General features: G+C 42.9%; 1 protein-coding gene and 1 long non-coding RNA gene across 6 annotated transcripts in view; one reads left to right on the top strand and one right to left on the bottom strand.

Moving 5' to 3' along the window:
* CNKSR2 (connector enhancer of kinase suppressor of Ras 2) overlaps positions 1-20,167 on the bottom strand; it is an 805,595-nt gene that overhangs the window by 571,467 nt on the left and 213,961 nt on the right. For all 5 annotated transcript variants that reach the window (XM_063955759.1, XM_063955760.1, XM_063955761.1 and 2 more), the window contains exon 5: positions 13,676-13,763. In XM_063955759.1, coding sequence (XP_063811829.1) covers positions 13,676-13,763 — 88 coding nt within the window. The remainder of the gene's footprint in view (positions 1-13,675; positions 13,764-20,167) is intronic.
* The window catches only part of LOC135049833 (uncharacterized), an 87,192-nt gene that overhangs the window by 58,259 nt on the left and 8,766 nt on the right, over positions 1-20,167 (top strand). Inside the window, exon 2 of the long non-coding RNA XR_010241488.1 lies at positions 16,929-17,017. This is a non-coding gene — a long non-coding RNA (uncharacterized LOC135049833). The remainder of the gene's footprint in view (positions 1-16,928; positions 17,018-20,167) is intronic.

Raw genomic sequence — 20,167 nt, 5'->3', positions numbered from 1 at the left:
TTCCAGTCAGGCAGGGGTTAAATATCTCCATATAGCCCCTATGGGCTATATGTGAGGTATTTTTAGCCTTGTATAAGGTTTATATTTGCCTCTCAGAGCGCCCCCCCCCAGCGCTCTGCACCCTCAGTGACTGCCCAGTGAAGTGTGCTGAGAGGAAAATGGCGCACAGCTGCAGTGCTGTGCGCTACCTTATGAAGACTGAGGAGTCTTCAGCCGCCGGTTTCCGGACCTCTTCACGCTTCAGCATCTGCAAGGGGGTCGGCGGCGCGGCTCCGGGACCGGACTCCACGGCTGGGCCTGTGTTCGATCCCTCTGGAGCTAATGGTGTCCAGTAGCCAAGCAGCAAATCCACTCTGCATGCAGGTGAGTTTACTACTTTCCCCCTAAGTCCCACGTTGCAGTGATCCTGTTGCCAGCAGGACTCACTGTAAAGAAAAAAACCTAAACTAAACTTTCTCTAAGCAGCTCTTTAGGAGAGCCACCTAGATTGCACCCTTCTCGTTCGGGCACAAAATCTAACTGGAGTCTGGAGGAGGGTCATAGGGGGAGGAGCCAGTGCACACCACCTGACCTAGTAAAGCTTTACTTTTTTGTGCCCTGTCTCCTGCGGAGCCGCTATTCCCCATGGTCCTTTCAGGAACCCCAGCATCCACTTAGGACGATAGAGAAATATATATATATATATATATATACATACATACATACATACATACATACACACACATACATTCATACACTCACTTTGTCTTTACTTTCCTAATTAAAATGCTAAATATCTATCTGCAATGAAATGTGACATAAGTACAATCTATATGTATATCTTCATGCTGGATACACACTATACAATATATCAGACGATGCAATGGTCATCCATCCAATTTATCGCTGATGACTTGGGTAGTTGCATCATCCCAATATATATGCTGCAAGTCCAATGGGATGAATCCGCTGCTTATGCAGTGTCGTTACATGTAACTATACATTGCACTGATGAACAGCGGATCATGCAGTATGTAAAGGAGTGAAACGTATCGTTGCATCGCATTGCTGCATCACTGGGCTGCACCATCGCATGGTGTATACCCAGCTTAAGTCAGGAGGACAGACTCAGAGCACATGAGCATAGTAAATCTCTTATGAAAATTATTTGCGGTCACACCTTAACAATGAAAATATAATAAACACAAAAGATTAACAAATAATTTAAGCATGTCAGGAAAGGTTGTGTCAATGTATTAAAAGGTAAATAAGAATGTGTATGGGCATAGGAAGAGAGGTGTGGTTCTCAAGGGTATAACAGGTTTACGGTTGAGATGCTGCCTAAATAATGCACAAAAAAACATGAACAAGACACCTGCCAATAAAAAGTGTTAACCAAAATCAGTATTTTTCAGGAAAAAAAACAAAAACCCTGCGTAGTGGTATTTTGGTCTCTTGAAGTTGGGAGATAAATACTGTAGGTGTACTGGACATTGAGGTACATAAACAATATTTTGCCTGAACAATATTACTATGGAAAATTCAAGGCCTATTAGTAACAGAGATAAACATTTGTTAAAGGCACTCTAACTACAACATATTCCACAAGTTTGTCTCAATTCTCATGTGATAGAAGCAACGTGCATTGAATCATGGGGGTAATTCCAAGTTGATCGCAAAAGGAAATTTTTTAGCAGTTGGGCAAAACCATGTGCACTGCAGGGGAGGCAGATATAACATGTGCAGAGAGAGTTAGATTTGGGTGTGGTGTGTTCAATCAGCAATCTAAATTGCAGTGTAAAAATAAAGCAGCCAGTATCTACCCTGCACAGAAATAAAATAACCCACCCAAATCTAACTCTCTCTGCAAATGTTATATCTGCCCCCCCAGCAGTGCACATGGTTTTGGCCAACTGCCAAAAAAAATTCCTGCTGCGATCAACTTGGAATTACCCCCGATGAACGCTACTATAAGATCTACTTATGCTTTTGTTTCCTAAAAGTTGACTTTGTATTTATTGTACCTGTAAAGTGAAAACTGCTTTCAAGGTACAGTACACAAGAGGTATTTGAATTAAAATAAGTGACATAATGCTTTTACTTTAAAAACGGTACCTCAGAAATAATAATAATAATAATAATTTTATTTATATAGCGCTTTTTCTCCAATAGGACTCGAGGTGTTTATATGTAACAAACATTGTGTGCAAAACTTGATTGGATGAATGTTTACAAATATAGTTGGATGACAAAGAACAGAAGTAAAAAATATTTTTGCTCTTGTATTTAAGATTACATTTCCACTCCAAGGACGTTACCTGCCTTATTAGCAAAGTTTAATCACATTTACATTAATAAAATATTATGAAGAAGGTTCTATTTAAAGGGACTTTTGATTTTCAATGAGTGATCTTCTAACGCCATTCTTTTTTTCTCCAGATTTCATTGAAATCACTAGTCTCATTGGTGCCTTTTTTTATCATCAATAATTTGTATTGCTGTTTTGAAAAACAAATACAGTACATGGGGGAAAGGATTCAGAAATAAAGAAAAAGGGAAGATAGGAGAGGGAGGGATGTTGCACCCGATGTGACCAAGCCTGTTAAGCATATAATGCCTAAATTAAAGTTGCAGTGCGGTAACTAGACATTTTAGCGCTGTGTGCAAGAAATTTTATCGGTGCCCCCCCCCCATTATGCAAATTAGGGGCAGTGCACGCCGTAGGCAAATATAGGGGTGTGGCTTCATGGGAAGGGGTGTGGCCACGCAATTATACCAATTCATATTACGGTGCACAATAGGCTCCCTTATTCAAATTGCGCCACACAGTAGCGCCAATACACCAGGTAGAGCCCCTTTTACACATTACGGCAGACAGCGTCCCCTTTTTTTACACATTACGATAAATAGATAGATAGATAGATAGATAGATAGATAGAGATAGATAGATACTTACTCTCTCCCCGCCGGCTCAGGCAGTCAGGCTCCTCTGTGCAGCTGCTGGCAGATCCCGGGCAGGGGAAGAGGAGGGGGGACGGGGACTCAGGAGCCGCAGCAGCACACTGTAATTGGTGGTGGCACCATTGCAGCTGTCCCTCTCCTTCCACATTGGCTGGCTACCACTGCTGTGAAGGCTGGGATGAGGGAAGCGCATGTCCCTTGGCAAGTGAGGGCACCAGGTGCAGTTATTTACATTGCTTTTCGGGAATGCCAGACTTCTACTCTCTCTCTATATATACACACACACACACACACACACACACACACACACACACACACACACACACACACATACACACATACACACACACACATTTGACTCATTACAATGCCACTGAGTAAAGTAACGGGGATGCGGCCAGTTGCGCCACCAGGGCGACTGCGCTGTGTGCCAGGCACACCTGGCACACACGTAGTTACGACTCTGTAAAGTTGTATTTATTTTGAAGTTGACAATGCTTTTTAACATACAGGAAGATTGTTGCCAGAGGACACATCCCCTCACAGACCACGGTGATGCTGCTGCATAATATTGCCTGCTTTCTCATTCATTTAAATGATTCATGAGATGGGGAGGAAGGGGAGGGGGTTGGGCATTAGTGTAATTAGCCCCAAGATTTCTGGTGCTGGGTTTGTCAACTGGTGCTGTTGCACTTTAATGCAACACATCGTCACCTGACTCGCTACTACTTAAAAATGAAGGGAGCTGAATGTGATGGTCATAAATGAAAAGTTGAATGACCTTTTTAGCCATAAAAATTAAAACCCCATAATTTGGCGCCCAAGGCACGTACCCATCCTAGATACACCACTGCACTATCCTAAAAAAAAAAATGATAGTGTCAGGAATGTCACCACTGGAAAATGCTCATCTGCCAGTGACAAACTCTTCACAGTCTCACTGCAGCCTTTGTCCCCTTCTGTCATTACACATTGTATAATCTACAGTGGCGATGCTTTTGTACTCGAAGAGTTGCTCCCTACCCGCGCAGCTCCTGCGCGCTGGCAGGGAGCTACTCGTCGCTGTGAGGGTCGCAGCTACCGCGGCCCGCCCCCCCCGCACAGTGCAGGCACACTTGTGACGCCCGGACCGCACTCCTAAAACAGCAGGCTAACGCCGCCGGCCCACCCCCTCCCGCCCAGCGAACGCCTCTGCCTGTCAATCAGATCACAGGGCTGATACGGTCGTCGGCCGTCTGGCATGCGCCAGCGCACTGAGGTGCTGGCACATGCGCAGTTCAGACCTGATCGGCTGCTGTACGAAAATGCACAGCACCGATCAGGTCTGAACTAGGCCCCAAGTGTATACAGCTTGCTATACGGATACACGCTCCCACAGTGTCTGTATCGGAAGAAAAAATAGACCGTGCAGGCATGGCAATTTTGCCTACAAAGTGTATAATCTAGTTTCTGGTATAGGCAAAATCGCAAGTAAATATAGTCAAAATTGGTGGTTCTGGCCTTCGGGGAGTTCAAGGGAAATCTCATAGTCAAAATTTGCACATAGTCAAAATCACACCGTGTGTATGCACCTTTACATGGACATAATGATGATAACAATAATAATAATAATAATAATAATAATAATAATAATAATAAAAATAAATGAATCACATTATGTGAAAAGAGCATAACAGAAAAGAAAGAGAAGTGAATTTCACATTAATTTCTATTAGATATCCGGAAAATACTAAGTAGAATGTTCTCAACACTGTTAACTGTTAAAAACAGAATAGCTGGAAATTGCTTCTGTCAAGCTCATCTGTATCACAGGTCATACTAACCTTGGCACACTGTCAGCCTGGTGAATGTCATGCTGTGCATAATTACTGCAAAACTATATAAAAAACAAAACCTTGACACTTAAAAAGGTCTGACTGAAAAGGAAAAAGAAACCCCTATAGCTTATGCTTGTTCTTTTATAAGCAAAGTTACGATGGAAACTGGGGTGAAATGAAGTGATCGGAAAGACAGGTCAGTGCATTTCGGCAAGGTACTGTATGAAACCGTGGTGATGCTTTCATAAATCTCCCCATAATCTTTGAGTTCTACATCTGCTTTGCCAGTAAACATGGTGGGCCTGATGCAGCGCAGGAAGTAAATCAAATATAGATAGCTTAAAATATGCGTGCCCAAAAAGAAACCTTTATATTCGCCCATACTTGTGTATTCATTTTAAGGCAGTACGGACGGTGTAATGGTTAGCATTACTGCCTCACAGCACAGAGGTCATGGGTTCGATTCCCACCATGGCCTTAACTGTGCGGAGTTTGTATATTCTCTCCGTACTTGCCTAGGTTTCCTCCGGGTACTCCGGTTTCCTCCCACAATCCAAAAATATACTGGTAGGTTAATTGGCTCCCGACAAAATTAACCCTAGCGTGAATGTGTCTGTGTGTATATGTGGTAGGGAATATAGATTGTAAGCTCCACTGGGGCAGGGACTGATGTGAATGGGCAAAATATTCTCTGTACAGCGCTGCAGAATGTGTGTGCGCTATATAAATAACTGGTAATAATAATAATAATAAGATACCTACGCCGCTGCATTGGCAGGATACAGTATTCACATGGTTTACTACAAGTCTTCATCATCAGTGTGTACGATTACTCCAAGATTTGTATACAGAGTTGTCCTCTTACACCTAGCCTCAATACGCCATATGGTGCAAGAAACCTCGCCCCGCTTAGACACTGAGTGGTGTAGCGTACCATTTTTAGCTTTAAATTTTGCATCTGATTATCATTGCAGACGCAGCGAAACGCCACTCACAGATTACTAGAGATGCTTGGTTGTGGCTTTAACAGCACAGAAATTAGTTTTAAACATGTACAAAGTCGCACGTGAAGCACATCAGAGCTTGGTATAAGAAAGAGCTTGGTTTAAGAAAAAGCTACAGCATTGTAGCACCTTATATGCAGATACAGACTCAGTCACACACAGATACACAAGTGTCGTACATCAAGCAGTGAAATCTAGCAAAGTAGTTTTGTACCTCCCTGTTGTCTTATTTATGCTAATAAGATGCACATTTTGAGCGAGAAAGATGCTAAGCATGGCTGAGTTGCCTGGGATTGGCATGCCGAGAGGGGCTATTTGATGCAATGGAAGTCACACTATTAATATGTAGCTCACGTTTCTGTGAGCACACCCTCACTATTAAGTCTATAAAGTCTGGGTTTGCCTGATCTGAGGTCATCAACTGTTATGGCTTTAACGATTTTTAGGGGTACATTTACTAAGCAGTGATAAGAGCGGAGAAGTGAGCCAGTGGAGAAGTTGCCCATGGTAACCAATCAGCACTGAAGTAACATCTATAATTTGCATACTATAAAATGATACAGAGCTGCTGATTGGTTGATGGGGAAATTTCTCCACTGGCTCACTTCTCCGCTCTTATCACTGCTTAGTAAATGTCCCCCTTAGTGATCTCAGTTTCTAAGAGTAGTAGTTGATTAATTCCCATTGATCTATGATGAATTACAAGTTTCTCATGAAGTTTAACCCACAATATATATTTCATATTCATTATGTTGTGCATCTGCATTGTCTTTACTTTTAACACATTTGCTGTGAGTACTGAACTTTTATAAAAGAAGATAAACAGAAGACTGTAGTAACCCTGGCATGGATTAACCCACTAGAGTGGGGGTATATTGGATTTGTTAGCGGTTAGCCTATGACTGTTGGCTGTAGTTAAGGTTAGTTTACAGAAGTCTCTACCTTTAGGCGGACTTTTTGCTCTGAAAGACTTTCATAAAAAAAGTACTGTGTTGTGTTCTGTAGTGTACCTTACCTTGTACTGCATGTGCCTGATACGGTCTCCTCAGTGTCCAACACAGTTTATGTCTTTAACATCTTTCTTTTGGGATCCGGTCTGAAGAACGACAGTGTCTAGGTCGACAATGTTTAGGTCGACCACTATAGGTCGACAGTCACTAGGTCGACATGGATGGAAGGTCGACAGGGTTTCTAGGTCGACATGTGCTAGGTCGACAGGTCTAAAGGTCGACATGAGTTTTTCACATTTTTTTCTTTTTGTTTATTTTTTCATAGTTAACGATCCACGTGGACTACGATTGGAACGGTAAAGTGTGCCGAGCGAAGCGGTAGCGGAGCGAAGGCACCATGCCCGAAGCATGGCGAGCGAAGCGAGCCATGCGAGGGGACGCGGTGCACTAATTTGGGATCCCGGTCACTCTACGAAGAAAATGACACAAAAAAAAAATCCTCATGTCGACCTTTAGACCTGTTGACCTAGCACATGTCGACCTAGAAACCCTGTCGACCTTCCATCAATGTCGACCTAGTGACTGTCGACCTATAGTGGTCGACCTAAACATTGTCGACCTAGACACTGTCGATTTGATGAACCACACCCCTTTCTTTTACCCCTATTAATTCTCCAGTTTCTTCTTTGTTTTATTTTCTGTCTTTCTATGTCATTCTCTGGCTTCCCTCCTTTCTCATTCCTCTTTTATCTGTCCGCTCTTTGCCGACTCTCCTTCTTTCCTCTATTTTTTTTCTGTTTCAGACACAAATTTTTTAAGACCCCATGTTTAACCTTTATCTGATGCTGCCCTCAGCTTTTGTCAGACGTGGGCTGCAGCATCTGGTCGTGTGGTGATCACTGGTGTCTTTACTAGGGCCATCTGACAGTAACCTCCAGCAGACTTTTTTTTGTCTGGGGTCCAGTGAAATCACTTGCTATGATGCCCCTTCCCACATGATATACACACACACGCATTCAGACATCTCAAATCTACAGCTCTGTAGATTTACCAAATTTTTAACACTCATGTATATTTACAACCGTGACAATCAGAAACTCCCATGTGAAGAACGGGTAGAAATGCCAGTATATATATATATATATATATATATATATATATATATATATATATATATATATATATATATACATACATACATACATACATACATACATACATACATACACACACACACACATACATGCTTAAGTCCAGATTGGCGAATCCCGACACTACAGGATTTAGGCAATCAATAAATGCTTTTTTGTCAATACATTACATATACCACTTGAATGTCAATGCCGAATTTCCGGACCTCGCCGGGTACCTTCATCGGGACAGTGGCAATGGGAGCAATAAAGAGTAATTGTTTATTTTTCTTTATTGCTCCCATTGCCACTGTCCTGATGAAGAGACTCTGCAAGGTACGGAAATGCAGCATTGACATTCAAGTGGTATATGTAATGTATTGACATAAAAGCATTTATTGATTGCCTAAGCCCTGTAGTGCCTTTCTCGGTCGGGATTTGCCAGTCTGGACCTATGCAAGTGCACATTTATTATTATGGCACACAGTCAATGCATTCATCTTTTAAAGAGTGCTGGAATTTTTGGTGACAGTGTGTGTGTGTATATATGTATATATATATATATATATATATATATATATATAAATATTTATCTAGAAGATTATCTGGCAGTCCTAGCTGGTTGGAATGAAAATCTGGTAATGGATAAGGACAAAAGACAATCGATCATTTGCTCCCAAACACTGCAAAACAGACAAAAATAGCTGTTCATCCCAGTTGATTAAATTTATTTATTTATTACCAGTTATTAAAATAGCGCACACATATTCCGCAGCGCTTTACAGAAAATATTTGGACATTCACATCAGTCCCTGCCCCAGTGGAACTTACAATCTATATTCCCTATCACATGTACACACAGACACATTCACACTAGGGTTAATTTTTGTTGGAAGCCAATTAACCTACCAGTATATTTTTGGATTGTGGGTGGAAACCGGAGTACCTGGAGGAAACCCACGCAGGTATGGGGAGAATATACAAACTCCTCACAGTTAGGGACATGGTGGGAATCAAACCCATGACCTTAGTGCTGTGAGGCAGTAATGCTAACCATTACACCATCTGTACTGACCAATTAATTTCTGTTTAACCAATTTGTATGAATGACAGGTTTTTGTTCGTTTTCCAGTGTTTGGGAGCAAATGGTCGATTGTCATTTGCGCTCATCCATTACCAGATTTTCATTCCAACCAGCGAAATCTGCCAGATTATCTGACAGATAATTGTATAGTGTGTGCCTAGCTTTACATAGTTTCTGTGGCTGATTAAAACCAGCTGCATTACCATTTTAGTGCCATCACTGCTGCTTCTATGTAAGCAGCAGTGATAGCACCTCCAACCACATTTGAGGCTGGCCTACTAAGTATACCAGTGAAAGTTGCAATAGAAATCAAGGCACAGTCCAATAACATAGCTACCAGGTTGTTGTTGTTTTTTCTTACAGGGGCTGGTACTGTGGATTATTTATCAATTCAGCACATTTGGTTTCTGCCCAGGGGAGGAACTAGACATATCTGGTCTCATAACATAACTGTGATGGAGCCCTGTATGCACCATCACAAAGTCAAACCATACCATACAGTATCTGCGCCATACACAGTCCATATCCTACATAGTAGTACAGTAACTATGTTAATATAAAACAGTCAATTATTCTGTATATACAGCCATTTAATCATCATTCGTTTTAAAATCATATAAATGCTTGGGAAAAATAATTATGACTGTGCATGCTGAACTTTCATTTCTCCTCCCCTGGAGAAGTCCTGTACCCTCCATGCGGATCCGCAATTCCCGGTATTATCTCCCCATGCTGGCCACTTCAGGAGGAAGCGAGTGGGATGTGGAAGATCTAACCACTTTTCTAGTGGTCAGGAAAAAAATCAGGATTCTTCTGAACCCTCAGGGAGAATAGGATAAGCATGATGAAGCCATATTAAAGGGACAATTCAATTAGCCGGGGATTCCATGCCTTGTGCTCATGGATTAACTTTATGCAAATGTCCCTTGCACTTTAATTAGAAACAGGAAGTTGCACGTTGCGTGTTAATTCTGTGGGACCCATGTGAAGTACATAAAGGAGTGGGGACATTATTTTCAACCCAAATGGCAAATAAGAGAATAGGACGGTGTAGAAGGCTGTCAGTGGCCATAAGCAAAGTACTAGAGGCAGTTAAATGGTGTTAAATGATTGATATCTGCAACCTTTAAAATGATGGAAAAATCATACCCATTAGAGGAAATAAATGTGTCTAGATAATTTTGGGCTATATTACTGTTCCACTATAGTGGTATTTAATTGTGCATATACAAGTTTGTAAACATTTGGATAAAAAAAACACTTGCAACTCCAATCTACAAATTCGGAAACTGTTTTCCCATCAATACAACACCTATACATACATGTCACAAATCATTTAACCCATTTTTCTGCTTTTTAAACAAAAATCACATAAAAAATGACATGTCTTTATTGCCCATATTTTCCTATTTGAAAATCTCTAAATACATTTTTATTCACTGGATGAGGTGTCCAAGGGGTACTGCACTTGATCAGGAGCTGTTACCGAAGCTCTGCGTTAACTCCCATTGAGACCCATGGATTTCTAATTGAATAGCAGATTTTTAACTTGCATTAGGGAATTTTCGGTCAACTCATGTAATTGCATTGGTGCCAAACTCTGCAATGGGGCCTGGTAGCACAAATGTTCCTTACAGTACAGCCACATGGAGCACTGTGATAACAGGTATGCCCTTGTGTATAAATAAGACACTTTGGGGTCTATTTACTAAGCCTTGAGTGGAGATAAAGTGGACGGATATAAATGACCAGCCAATCAGTGTCTAACTGCCATGTCACAGGCTGGGTTTGAAAAATGACAGTTAGGAGGCTGGTACTTTATCTCCATCCAAGGCTTAGTAAATATAGACCCCATTATTCCATCTGGAGAATAAGTATTAGAATTCTCTGCCATGCTGTGATGTTACAAAGCAGAAGAACAAAAGCTTTATACAGATTCTATTTAACACACATTTAACCCACTTTACTAAAGAGAATCTAGTATTGATTGCTGGGTCGAAAAACAAAGTACTTGTAAACAACCTGGACACAATATACATGAGGAACCGCCATTTACAATACTAGTAGTATGGTGGAATAAAGAGCAGATGAATGCTGGCTGGGTTCTTGTATTGGATATTATGCTGAGCATAGGGAATGCCAGCGAGCCTTACATCAACCAATAGATCTGTAACTGGAATTACAATGTCAATGTTTGAATCACAAGTGTCTATGCTCTTGATCATTATACAATATGTATAAACTAGACATATTGAGAGAGAACCGTATAGAAATGTATTGTAGCAATACATTTTGACGCTCACATACAGCACAAGAGAAAGAAATAGCTAAAGCATTTGTCACATTTTACAGCAAATGCTCACTCAGATCAAAAGCATAATTCTCCATTTTAAATTCAAATGTAAAACATGCCCTTTGTAGCAATGTTAAGAATGGAGAGCACCATACAGCATGTGCTAATTTAGAAGGGACAATATGACCTCCCTGCTCCAGCCTACAATCACTGCTGTGCAGGGTTAAGGCTCTGATCACAGTTAAACTCGAGAGGAGGGGAAGAAAATATGAGGCCCAAGTGCCGCATTGATGCTTGTTAACATTCTTGAAGTAGTTCTTTACCAAATGTCAGCTGCTGAGATCAATAGGAGATTTGCATTAGACTACATGACATGATTACTGTGTGCACACAGTATGTAAAATCAAGGACTTGTAAAACACAAGTCCATGCTGCACTCACATAGCTAGCTTATGGTGGGGTCAGAGCAGCGTAATCCAACACTAGATCTGGCTTTACAAATGTATGTTAAGTATGTATGATTAGGATGATGCGTAAATAGTAGGTAAAAGACCACAATACTGTATATGAACTTTTTTCCATATTTGGAATGGTAAGTGCAAAAATGTTACTTATAGAAGGACATGTGTTACAAAACAGAAGCTTGCATTCTACATTGCATCAAGAAATATGTAACAAAGACAATGTAACATATAACTATTTATACTGACAGCTTTATTTAAAGAGATTAAAAGGTTTATACATTTGCTGCTCAAAGTACTTTTACATTAAAACACATTTCCCCCACAACACACCATGTACATGACTTTGGGGGTGTGACTGCGCAGGAAGCAAACGTACAACAAGATGCAGTGATATCATTGCATGTAGTGTATAAGCTATTTTACATGTCTTTTTTCACACATCTATAGGTTATTTTTCCAACCAAAACTCTGGTAAGGTATGAGAACAAACAACAATTGGCCACTTGCTACCAAAAGCCAGAAAACACACAAAAATCGTCATTCAGACAACTTGGTTAAATACGACTTCGTACATGTTTGAGTGTCTTGGAACAAATGTATGACAGTGTCGTTTGCTCCTATACATTACTTTATTAATGTTTCAACCAGCCAACTAAAGATAATCTTTAAAGTGACTTAAGCCGTACACACTACAAGATATTTTGAGCGATATCGGAGGTCATTCCGACCCGTTCGCACGCAGCGGGTGCGGAATGCGCATGCGCGGCGGCCGCAGTGCTTGTGCACGATGTTACCCGGCGACAGGGGTCAATGGGTTACGTCGCGTCTAGAGAAGAAAGCGGTCGCAGAGCGGACCACTAAGAAGATTGACAGGAAGAAGGCGTACCTGGGCGGATCTGGAGCACTGAAGACCGTTTTCGGGGAGTGGTGAGTAAAACGCAGGCGTGTCCAGCAGAACGGAGGGCGGATGTCTGACGTCAGAGCCGGCTCCAGCATCGCAGGGATCGTCGCACAGGGTAAGTATGTATAGGGCTAGTCTAGTTTTGCTTGAATTTTTTTTAGCTTAGCAGGGCTGCACAAGCAATCGCAGCCCTGCTAAGCTAAGATACACTCCCCCATAGGCGTGAACTAGTTGATCGCAGCAGCAGCTAAAAGTTGCTGGCTGCGATCAACTCAGAATGACCGCCATCACTAATTTTGCCTCTTCTGAGCGATATCGCTTGTAATATCACCCGAAGTGTACGCACTATATCGTTAACGAGGCGCGCTCCCGCAGGTCGTTAATGATATTGGGGGTAATTCCAAGTTGATCGCAGCAGGAAATTTTTTAGCAGTTGGGCAAAACCATGTGCACTGCAGGGGAGGCAGATATAACATGTGCAGAGAGAGTTAGATTTGGGTGTGGTGTGTTCAATCTGCAATCTAAATTTCAGTGTAAAAATAAAGCAGCCAGTATTTACCCTGCACAGAAACAAAATAACCCACCCAAATCTAACTCTCTCTGCAAATGTTATATCTGCACCCCCTGCAGTGCACATGGTTTTGCCCAACTGCTAAAAAATTTCCTGCTGCGATCAACTTGGAATTACCCCCATTGTTGTCATCTGTACATGCAGGTCAAATTTGGCTAGGTCTGCCAAAATTGCATTTTTAGGCTGGCGGTGGGGTGACGTCACTGAACAATATCGTTAAGTGTGTACGCACTATATCGGCCTCCCGGGAGGGTAGGGAAAACACTAGGCGATATTGCTCATGGAGCGTCTAGTCTAGTGTGTACTCAGCGTAAGACAATCAAAATGATGACAGTATTTAATATTGAAAGCCTGATATGCACCTACTAACTATTGAAAACTGCTTTGTAGATCTATAAGCAGCAGCTTTTATATTATTTTAGTTTACATTTTCATACTTTTATTACCACAAAAAAACAAGGTCCTTAAAAACAAAGAATTGTAATACAAAGCAATGTTATTCATGTTCACATCATACAAACCTGCTGAACGATTGTTGTCAATTCCAAGCACAGCTGAATTACATTGTTTCTTGTAACTGAGTAATCAGTGACCGCAGCAAAAGGTGATCTAAAAAAATGTAAAACATTTTAATGTCTGGAAAATTAATCTGGATAGAATTGTCACAAAATATTTATATCATGCAAATACAAAATACACATTTGCACTGTCTGATTATTTTACAATATTGTAATATTACATGGTATGATATATAGTCAAAAGTCTTATATATAGCACAAAACCTTTCTGTTGTAGAGATTTTGTGCTGTAGGCATCTTAGGCCAGGTACACATTAGGCTGAGAGACAGTCAGACTGATAGGCCGAATTCCCTTTGGCTCGGACCATGCCAGATTGCCCGTACACATTAAATGATATAATAAACAATGGACCAACATCTCGTTCCATTCTTCATTACACTGTACCGGGTCACGCACATATCTTCCAGTTGGCCATGCAGCATGGCCACCTAGTAGATGTCACATGCGAACCGCGGGAACGAACAATTGATGAAAAAATACTAGACCAGAGGTTCTCAAACTCGGTCCTCGGGAGCCCAAACAGTGCATGTTTTGTAGGTAACCCAGCAGGTGCACAGGTGTATTAATTACTCACTGACACATTTTAAAAGGTCCACAGGTGGAGCTAATTATTTCACTTGCAATTCTGTGAGTAGACCTGCAAAACATGCACTGTGTGGGCCCCCGAGGACCGAGTTTGAGAACCTCTGTACTAGACAATCAGCACGATTTGTCATACCGATATCATCTAATACCACTTTCATACCGTCTGAGGCGGGTTGCACCCGGGAGCGATCTGCCTCAATACCCCGTATCACACCGCAGACTGCAACCCGGCAATATGCCGGGTTGGTGACGTCGGCGGTGACGCGGCGTGGGCGGTGCTGGGAGATCACATGATCTCCAAGTGCCGCCCGTCCACCACACACTGTGAACGGGAAACGGGTCCCACTGACCCGGCTCCCGTTCACACCGCACAGCGAGCCGGGTTGAACACGTGTTCATCCCTGCTCGCTAGCAGGGTTGAAATACCAGGTCGCTCAACCTGGTATATTGCCCCTGGTACCTTTCACACCGCACAGGAACACGGGTTATGCACGCTCGTATGCCAATAACCCGTGTTCAAAGCTGCTGGTGCAAAAGGGGTATAAGTGTGTACCCAGTCAAGTACAATAGTAGGTCTATCACTGCAAGTTCACTTGATTCTGGCATTTCGCAAAACATGCTTAAACAGATGGGCCTGAGCGCAAAGTGTGTACTTGGCTTGTGGGAAGAGAACTACACTGCACCCCCTGTAATATTTAGCATCTGATGAAAATACGGTAGATACTGGATGCCCTGCAATACAATACTGTTAATAAAAATATACTGTACTATACGGTTCTTCATGTTCTAGGTTTACTTTTATGGTAAAGTATATCTTTCACTAAGAAGATCTCACTTCTGACATTACTTTGTTTTACTGCTGTAGTGTTTGTGTTTTATGCATCACTGACAATACTTGTTTTATTGTTTGTTATGCTTCAGAATAAAAAAAAAACGCGCTCAAAAATATATACACTATACCTGACTGCGGCTAGAGATTATTTTTAGTCCTACAACATCCAGGGAAGTTGACTAAATTAAACATACCCATGTATGAAAGGGCAAAGGCATACTATTAATAGCCCTTGGAATAAGATCCAGGTACTTAGGGGGGTATTTATCAAAGCCTGGAGAGAGATAAAATTGTAAGAGATAAAGTACTAGCTAATCACTGAATGACCCAATATAGTTTATTGTTTTATTTTTCATTTTGTTTTGTATTTGGGGCTATTGAAAGGAAAGAGAACGGAGGACATTTTATATGTCCATAGTGACATAAAATTCTGAGTAGTATGCTTCTAAGCAGTGGCAACAGGTGTAGGTATTACCATGGTTATAGGTTGGCCTATGAGCAGGTTGGTAAATCAGGTGATGGGCGGGGATTAGTATTTATGAGGTGAGGATTGATTAGATTCTCCCTCTTTTCCTCATGAAAATTGAGCAGTGAAGTGCTCTATGTTTGTGCTGTACGGAATAGCTTACAATTGTGGAATTTATTGTACTTTTCATTTCTTCTCATACTCTTTTCTCTTTTCTATTTTTCCTCTTTTTCTCAAATCTTTCCTTAATTTAATCTATTCTTTGCTTAACATGCCGAGGCCCAGCCGTGCCGTGGGTCCCCCTCTCCGGTTTATGGAAGACAGAGGAGTAGGCACCGTGAAGCCAGTGACGCAGGGTAGGACTGTTCAAGAAAAAGGTGGGGGTGATCTAATAAGGGTAGTAGGACCACCGCCAGGGGTTGGGCTCGACCTCCAGAGAAAGCTTTGGTTACGGGCGGTGCTGCGTCACACAGAGGTCGGGTGCCTAGTACGTCTGTGACACACTCAGGTGGCAGACATAGCGGTGTTACGGCTATTGACGTACAGCTTGACAGTGACATGTCCCGCAGTGTTGGTGCTCTGGTGGTGTCATGGAGTGGGGTGATGCGAGGTGCATTAGCTGCAAGAGGGGTCACCTCAGGATTGCATGTCCCGGAGGTTCGTCGCAGTCGCCCCGCAGGAGACCATGGCGGTCAGAGGTGTACGTGGCAGGTCTGGACTTTCTAGAGGTGTGCAGTCTGGAAGGAAAGCTCGGGCTGCAGGTAAACAAATAGCGGTGCATGGATTGGGAGCATCGCATGGCATGGGTAGTAGGGAAAGGGCCAGTCTGAGGGGCCGCAATGGGGGTATATGAGACGTTGGTAAGTGCGTGGTTATCTCGAGCCGAGCTAATGCAAATGTACCGCAGAGAGCTGTGCATTTGAACCCGAGTGTGTGGGGCAGAAGTGATGTTTCTGAGGGGACACCAGGCAGACTCACGGCCACTGGGCGGTCATATGCAGATGCTGTGCGCATTCAGGGTGCAGTCGTCAGACTGGGGGGTGTAAAGCTGCTGGCTGGAATCCGTCTGGGGTGGCTTCTATATGCATCTCAGTGTTATCAGCACTTGTCCCCGTTATTACAGCTGGCTGTGCAGGTGGGAAAGATTTGAGAAAGTATGTGCATTTAGGGTCTAATATGAATAAAGGAAACAGGAAAAGGAAAAGGAAGCAGGAAACAGCAGGTGCTGGTTCAGGCACAGGAGCACGTAGGGAAAGGGAAGGTCAAGAGGTTCATGATGAGTTTCTAATGTCCCCTTGCATTTCTCCTGCAGAGTCTGTGATCGATTATGATCTACAGGAGGATTCCGCTGAGTCAGCTGCTGCTGTCGAGTCCGCAAGGGCGATTGTGGAAGGTTGGATGGTGAGTCTGATTATGGTCTTAATGAGGCGCGACAGGAGGGTGCGGAAAGCAGCTACCTTAATAAATCAGTGGTTACAGAGAAATCATGCAAGCAGAAACCTATTGATAAACGTAAGCGTGGGCGTAGGTGCAGGAATGAGGGTGGTTCATCCACATCTTCTACTGAGTCCTCACATTCAGAGGATAGTGATAGCAGTGGTTGCAAAAGGAAGCATAAAAGGAAGTGCAAGCACAGCAGTTCTAGCATGTCGGAGGAGGAGGGTCCAGAGGATTCTCTACGATGTGCTAACATGGCTGTTTTAAGGTGCGTTCGGCCCAGAATAAAAGATTGCATACGCGAGGGCAGGTATGTTAACATGTTTGCATTAACAAGCAAAGCTAGGAAGGCGTTAGCTGCTGCCAAAAGGAAATCTGGTATAGGGGAGGAGGCATACAAGTCATATTCGAAAGCTATGTTGGTTTTTTCAGCTTGTTATTTGGAGACTAGACCACAGGAGCATTTGAATGTAATCAAGTATACTGTACGTATTTGTTGGGTGGTCTTCAGTTTGCCGGCTGTCGGGATCCCGGCGCACAGTATACCGGCGCCGGAATCCCGACAGCCGGCATACCAACCCCTTTACTCCCTCTTGGGGTCCACGACCCCCCTGGAGGGAGAATAGATAGGGTGGCGCGCGTAGCATGCCACCGTGCCCGCAAGGGGGTAATTTGCGCTTGCCCAGCTGTCGGAATGCCGGCGGTCGGTATTCCGGCGCCGGTATGCTGGCCGCCGGGAGCCCGGCCGCCGGCATACCCTACTACACCCATATTTGTTACATGAGCTAGCGAGATAAGGGCGTGGGTTAGCTTGGAGGATTTATAACGAGGAGTTTTGCAGGAAGCTGCATGGTAGAGTTTTTTTGGATTTTGGAAAAGAAGATGTTGACATTTTTGTAGATGTTACACAACCACAGAAAGGTGGCTCAGAAGCGGTTACTGAGAAACGTGCTGGTTCCAGTAGTAGGTGGACATCAGGAAAGAGTAGTCAGGGTAGGTGTTATACTTTTAATAATGGGCAAGGCACCCTAGGGTCTAGGTGTAATTTTCGGCATGTTTGTATCCGCTGTGGAGGGTCACATCCCATTAAGGACTGCACACGGTCCTTAGGTGGTAGAGGAGGTTTCAGCAGACAGCAGAACCATGTCCCCGCAGTTGCCGGTTCTAAGTAGGGCTCCTACTCCAGTGATGTTAAATAAATTGTTTTTTTTGTTAGATTGATAGCCAAATAGAGTAGACGCCAATTTGTTGAGGAAGGGTTTTTCTAAGGGCATCCCTTTGCCTATTGAGGGTCAGGTTTACTCAGGTGTGGCACTAAATTTGCGCTCAGCTGAGCAGTTTACAGAAATTTTAATGGAAAATGTGGATAAGGAGGTTTCTCTTGGTAGAATGGTAGGGTCATTTATTTCGCCTCCAGTGTCCGATTTGATCTTGTCCCCAGTTGGTGTTGTTCCTAAAAAGACTCCGGGAAAGTTTAGATTAATTCAGCATTTGTCATGTCCAGTTAGATCTTCAGTTAGTGATGCTATTCTGGAGGCTTTGAGCATGGTAGTTTATCAGTCTTTTGAGGAGGCATTTGCCGAAGGTGAGGTCTTTTGGTAAAGGAGCCCTGATGAGTAAGATCGACATAGAGTCGGCTTTCCGTTTGTTGCCCATCGATCCAGCTTTTTTCCGCTATTTGGGATTTCGCCTAGCAGATGGTTTTTATGTGGACAAATGTCTTCCCATGGGATGTTCTACGGAGGTAATTCAGAGTTGATCGCAGCAGCAAATGTTAGCAGTTGGGCAAAACCATGTGCACTGCAGGTGTCGCAGATATAACATTTGCAGAGAGAGTTAGATTTGGGTGGGTTATTTTGTTTCTGTGCAGGGTAAATACTGGCTGCTTTATTTTTACACTGCAATTTAGATTTCAGTTTGAACACACCCCACCCAAATCTAACTCTCCCTGCACATATTATATCTGCCCACCCTGCAGTGCACATGGTTTTGCCCAACTGCTAACAAATTTACTGCTGCGATTAACTCTGAATTAGGCCCTATATCTTGTTCATATTTTGAAAAGTTTAGTAGTTTTTTGCACTGGTGTATTTCAGAATATTCAGGCAAGTCTGGAATAGTGCACTATTTGGATGATTTTTTTGTTCATGGGCCCAGCTGAGTCTGACAGTTGTAGAAGTATTTTAGCGAGTGCCTTGTCATTGTTTTCGGAGTTTGGGGTTCCGGTGGTGGATGAAAAGACAGTTGGCCTGGTATCGGTTTTGACCTTCTTAGGCACTGAAATTAATACGGTTGTGGGCTGCTGTCGTGTGGCCATGGAGAAATTAGGGCATTTGAGAGATGATATAGTGGTGGCATTGGCCAATGGTAAAGCGACGTTAAAGCAGGCTCAATCATTATTGGGTTCACTTAATTTTACTTGTAGGGTTATCCCTATGGGAAAGGTTTTTTTTGCAGGAAGTTAGAAAGAGCAACAGCTGGTGTTAAGAGGCCGGGCCATTTTATTTGTTTAACTAAGGAAATTCATAGGGATTTGCATATTTGGGAAGAGTTTTTGACACACTTCAAATGGTATTCGCATTTGTCAGTCTGAACCCAGATCCAATGTAGAGTTGCAGTTGTTCACTGATGCGGCTGGTTCACTGGGTTTTGGGGCACGTCGATACAGACACTGCCCCCGGCCCACATATGTACAGGCGTCACTACTCCAACAGAGCTTTAAAGCACACTGGGCGGGCCGTCAGCTCACCAGGAAGTGATCAACCCCGTGCGTGGGCGAAACCGGTCATCCGTCCTCCTGCCAATACTATAGCTGGTCCCATCTCCGCAACACTCACCCTCTCTGGACAGATTTGGCACCACTTGTGTGATCCGACACTGCGGTATACCCAAGAGCTGTATTTATGCTTTGATTTTTTAGAACCTTCCTTACGGGGGGTGGGGGGGACTGCGGGACTGCACATGCTGAAGTTTATAGGGATTTACTGATTGTGTCATTGCATCTATTTAGATCTCAACACACTTGGGACACATAAGGATTACTTAGATACACCGTCACTGATTGATTAAGTATCATCATCCTTATTGATAAAAGCGGGTTTAGTATTTGGTCAT

The sequence above is a fragment of the Pseudophryne corroboree genome, chromosome 2 (assembly GCF_028390025.1).
Source record: "Pseudophryne corroboree isolate aPseCor3 chromosome 2, aPseCor3.hap2, whole genome shotgun sequence".
In the NCBI taxonomy this organism is placed as follows: Eukaryota; Metazoa; Chordata; class Amphibia; order Anura; family Myobatrachidae; genus Pseudophryne; species Pseudophryne corroboree.
This window is presented reverse-complemented; position numbering and strand designations above follow the sequence as displayed.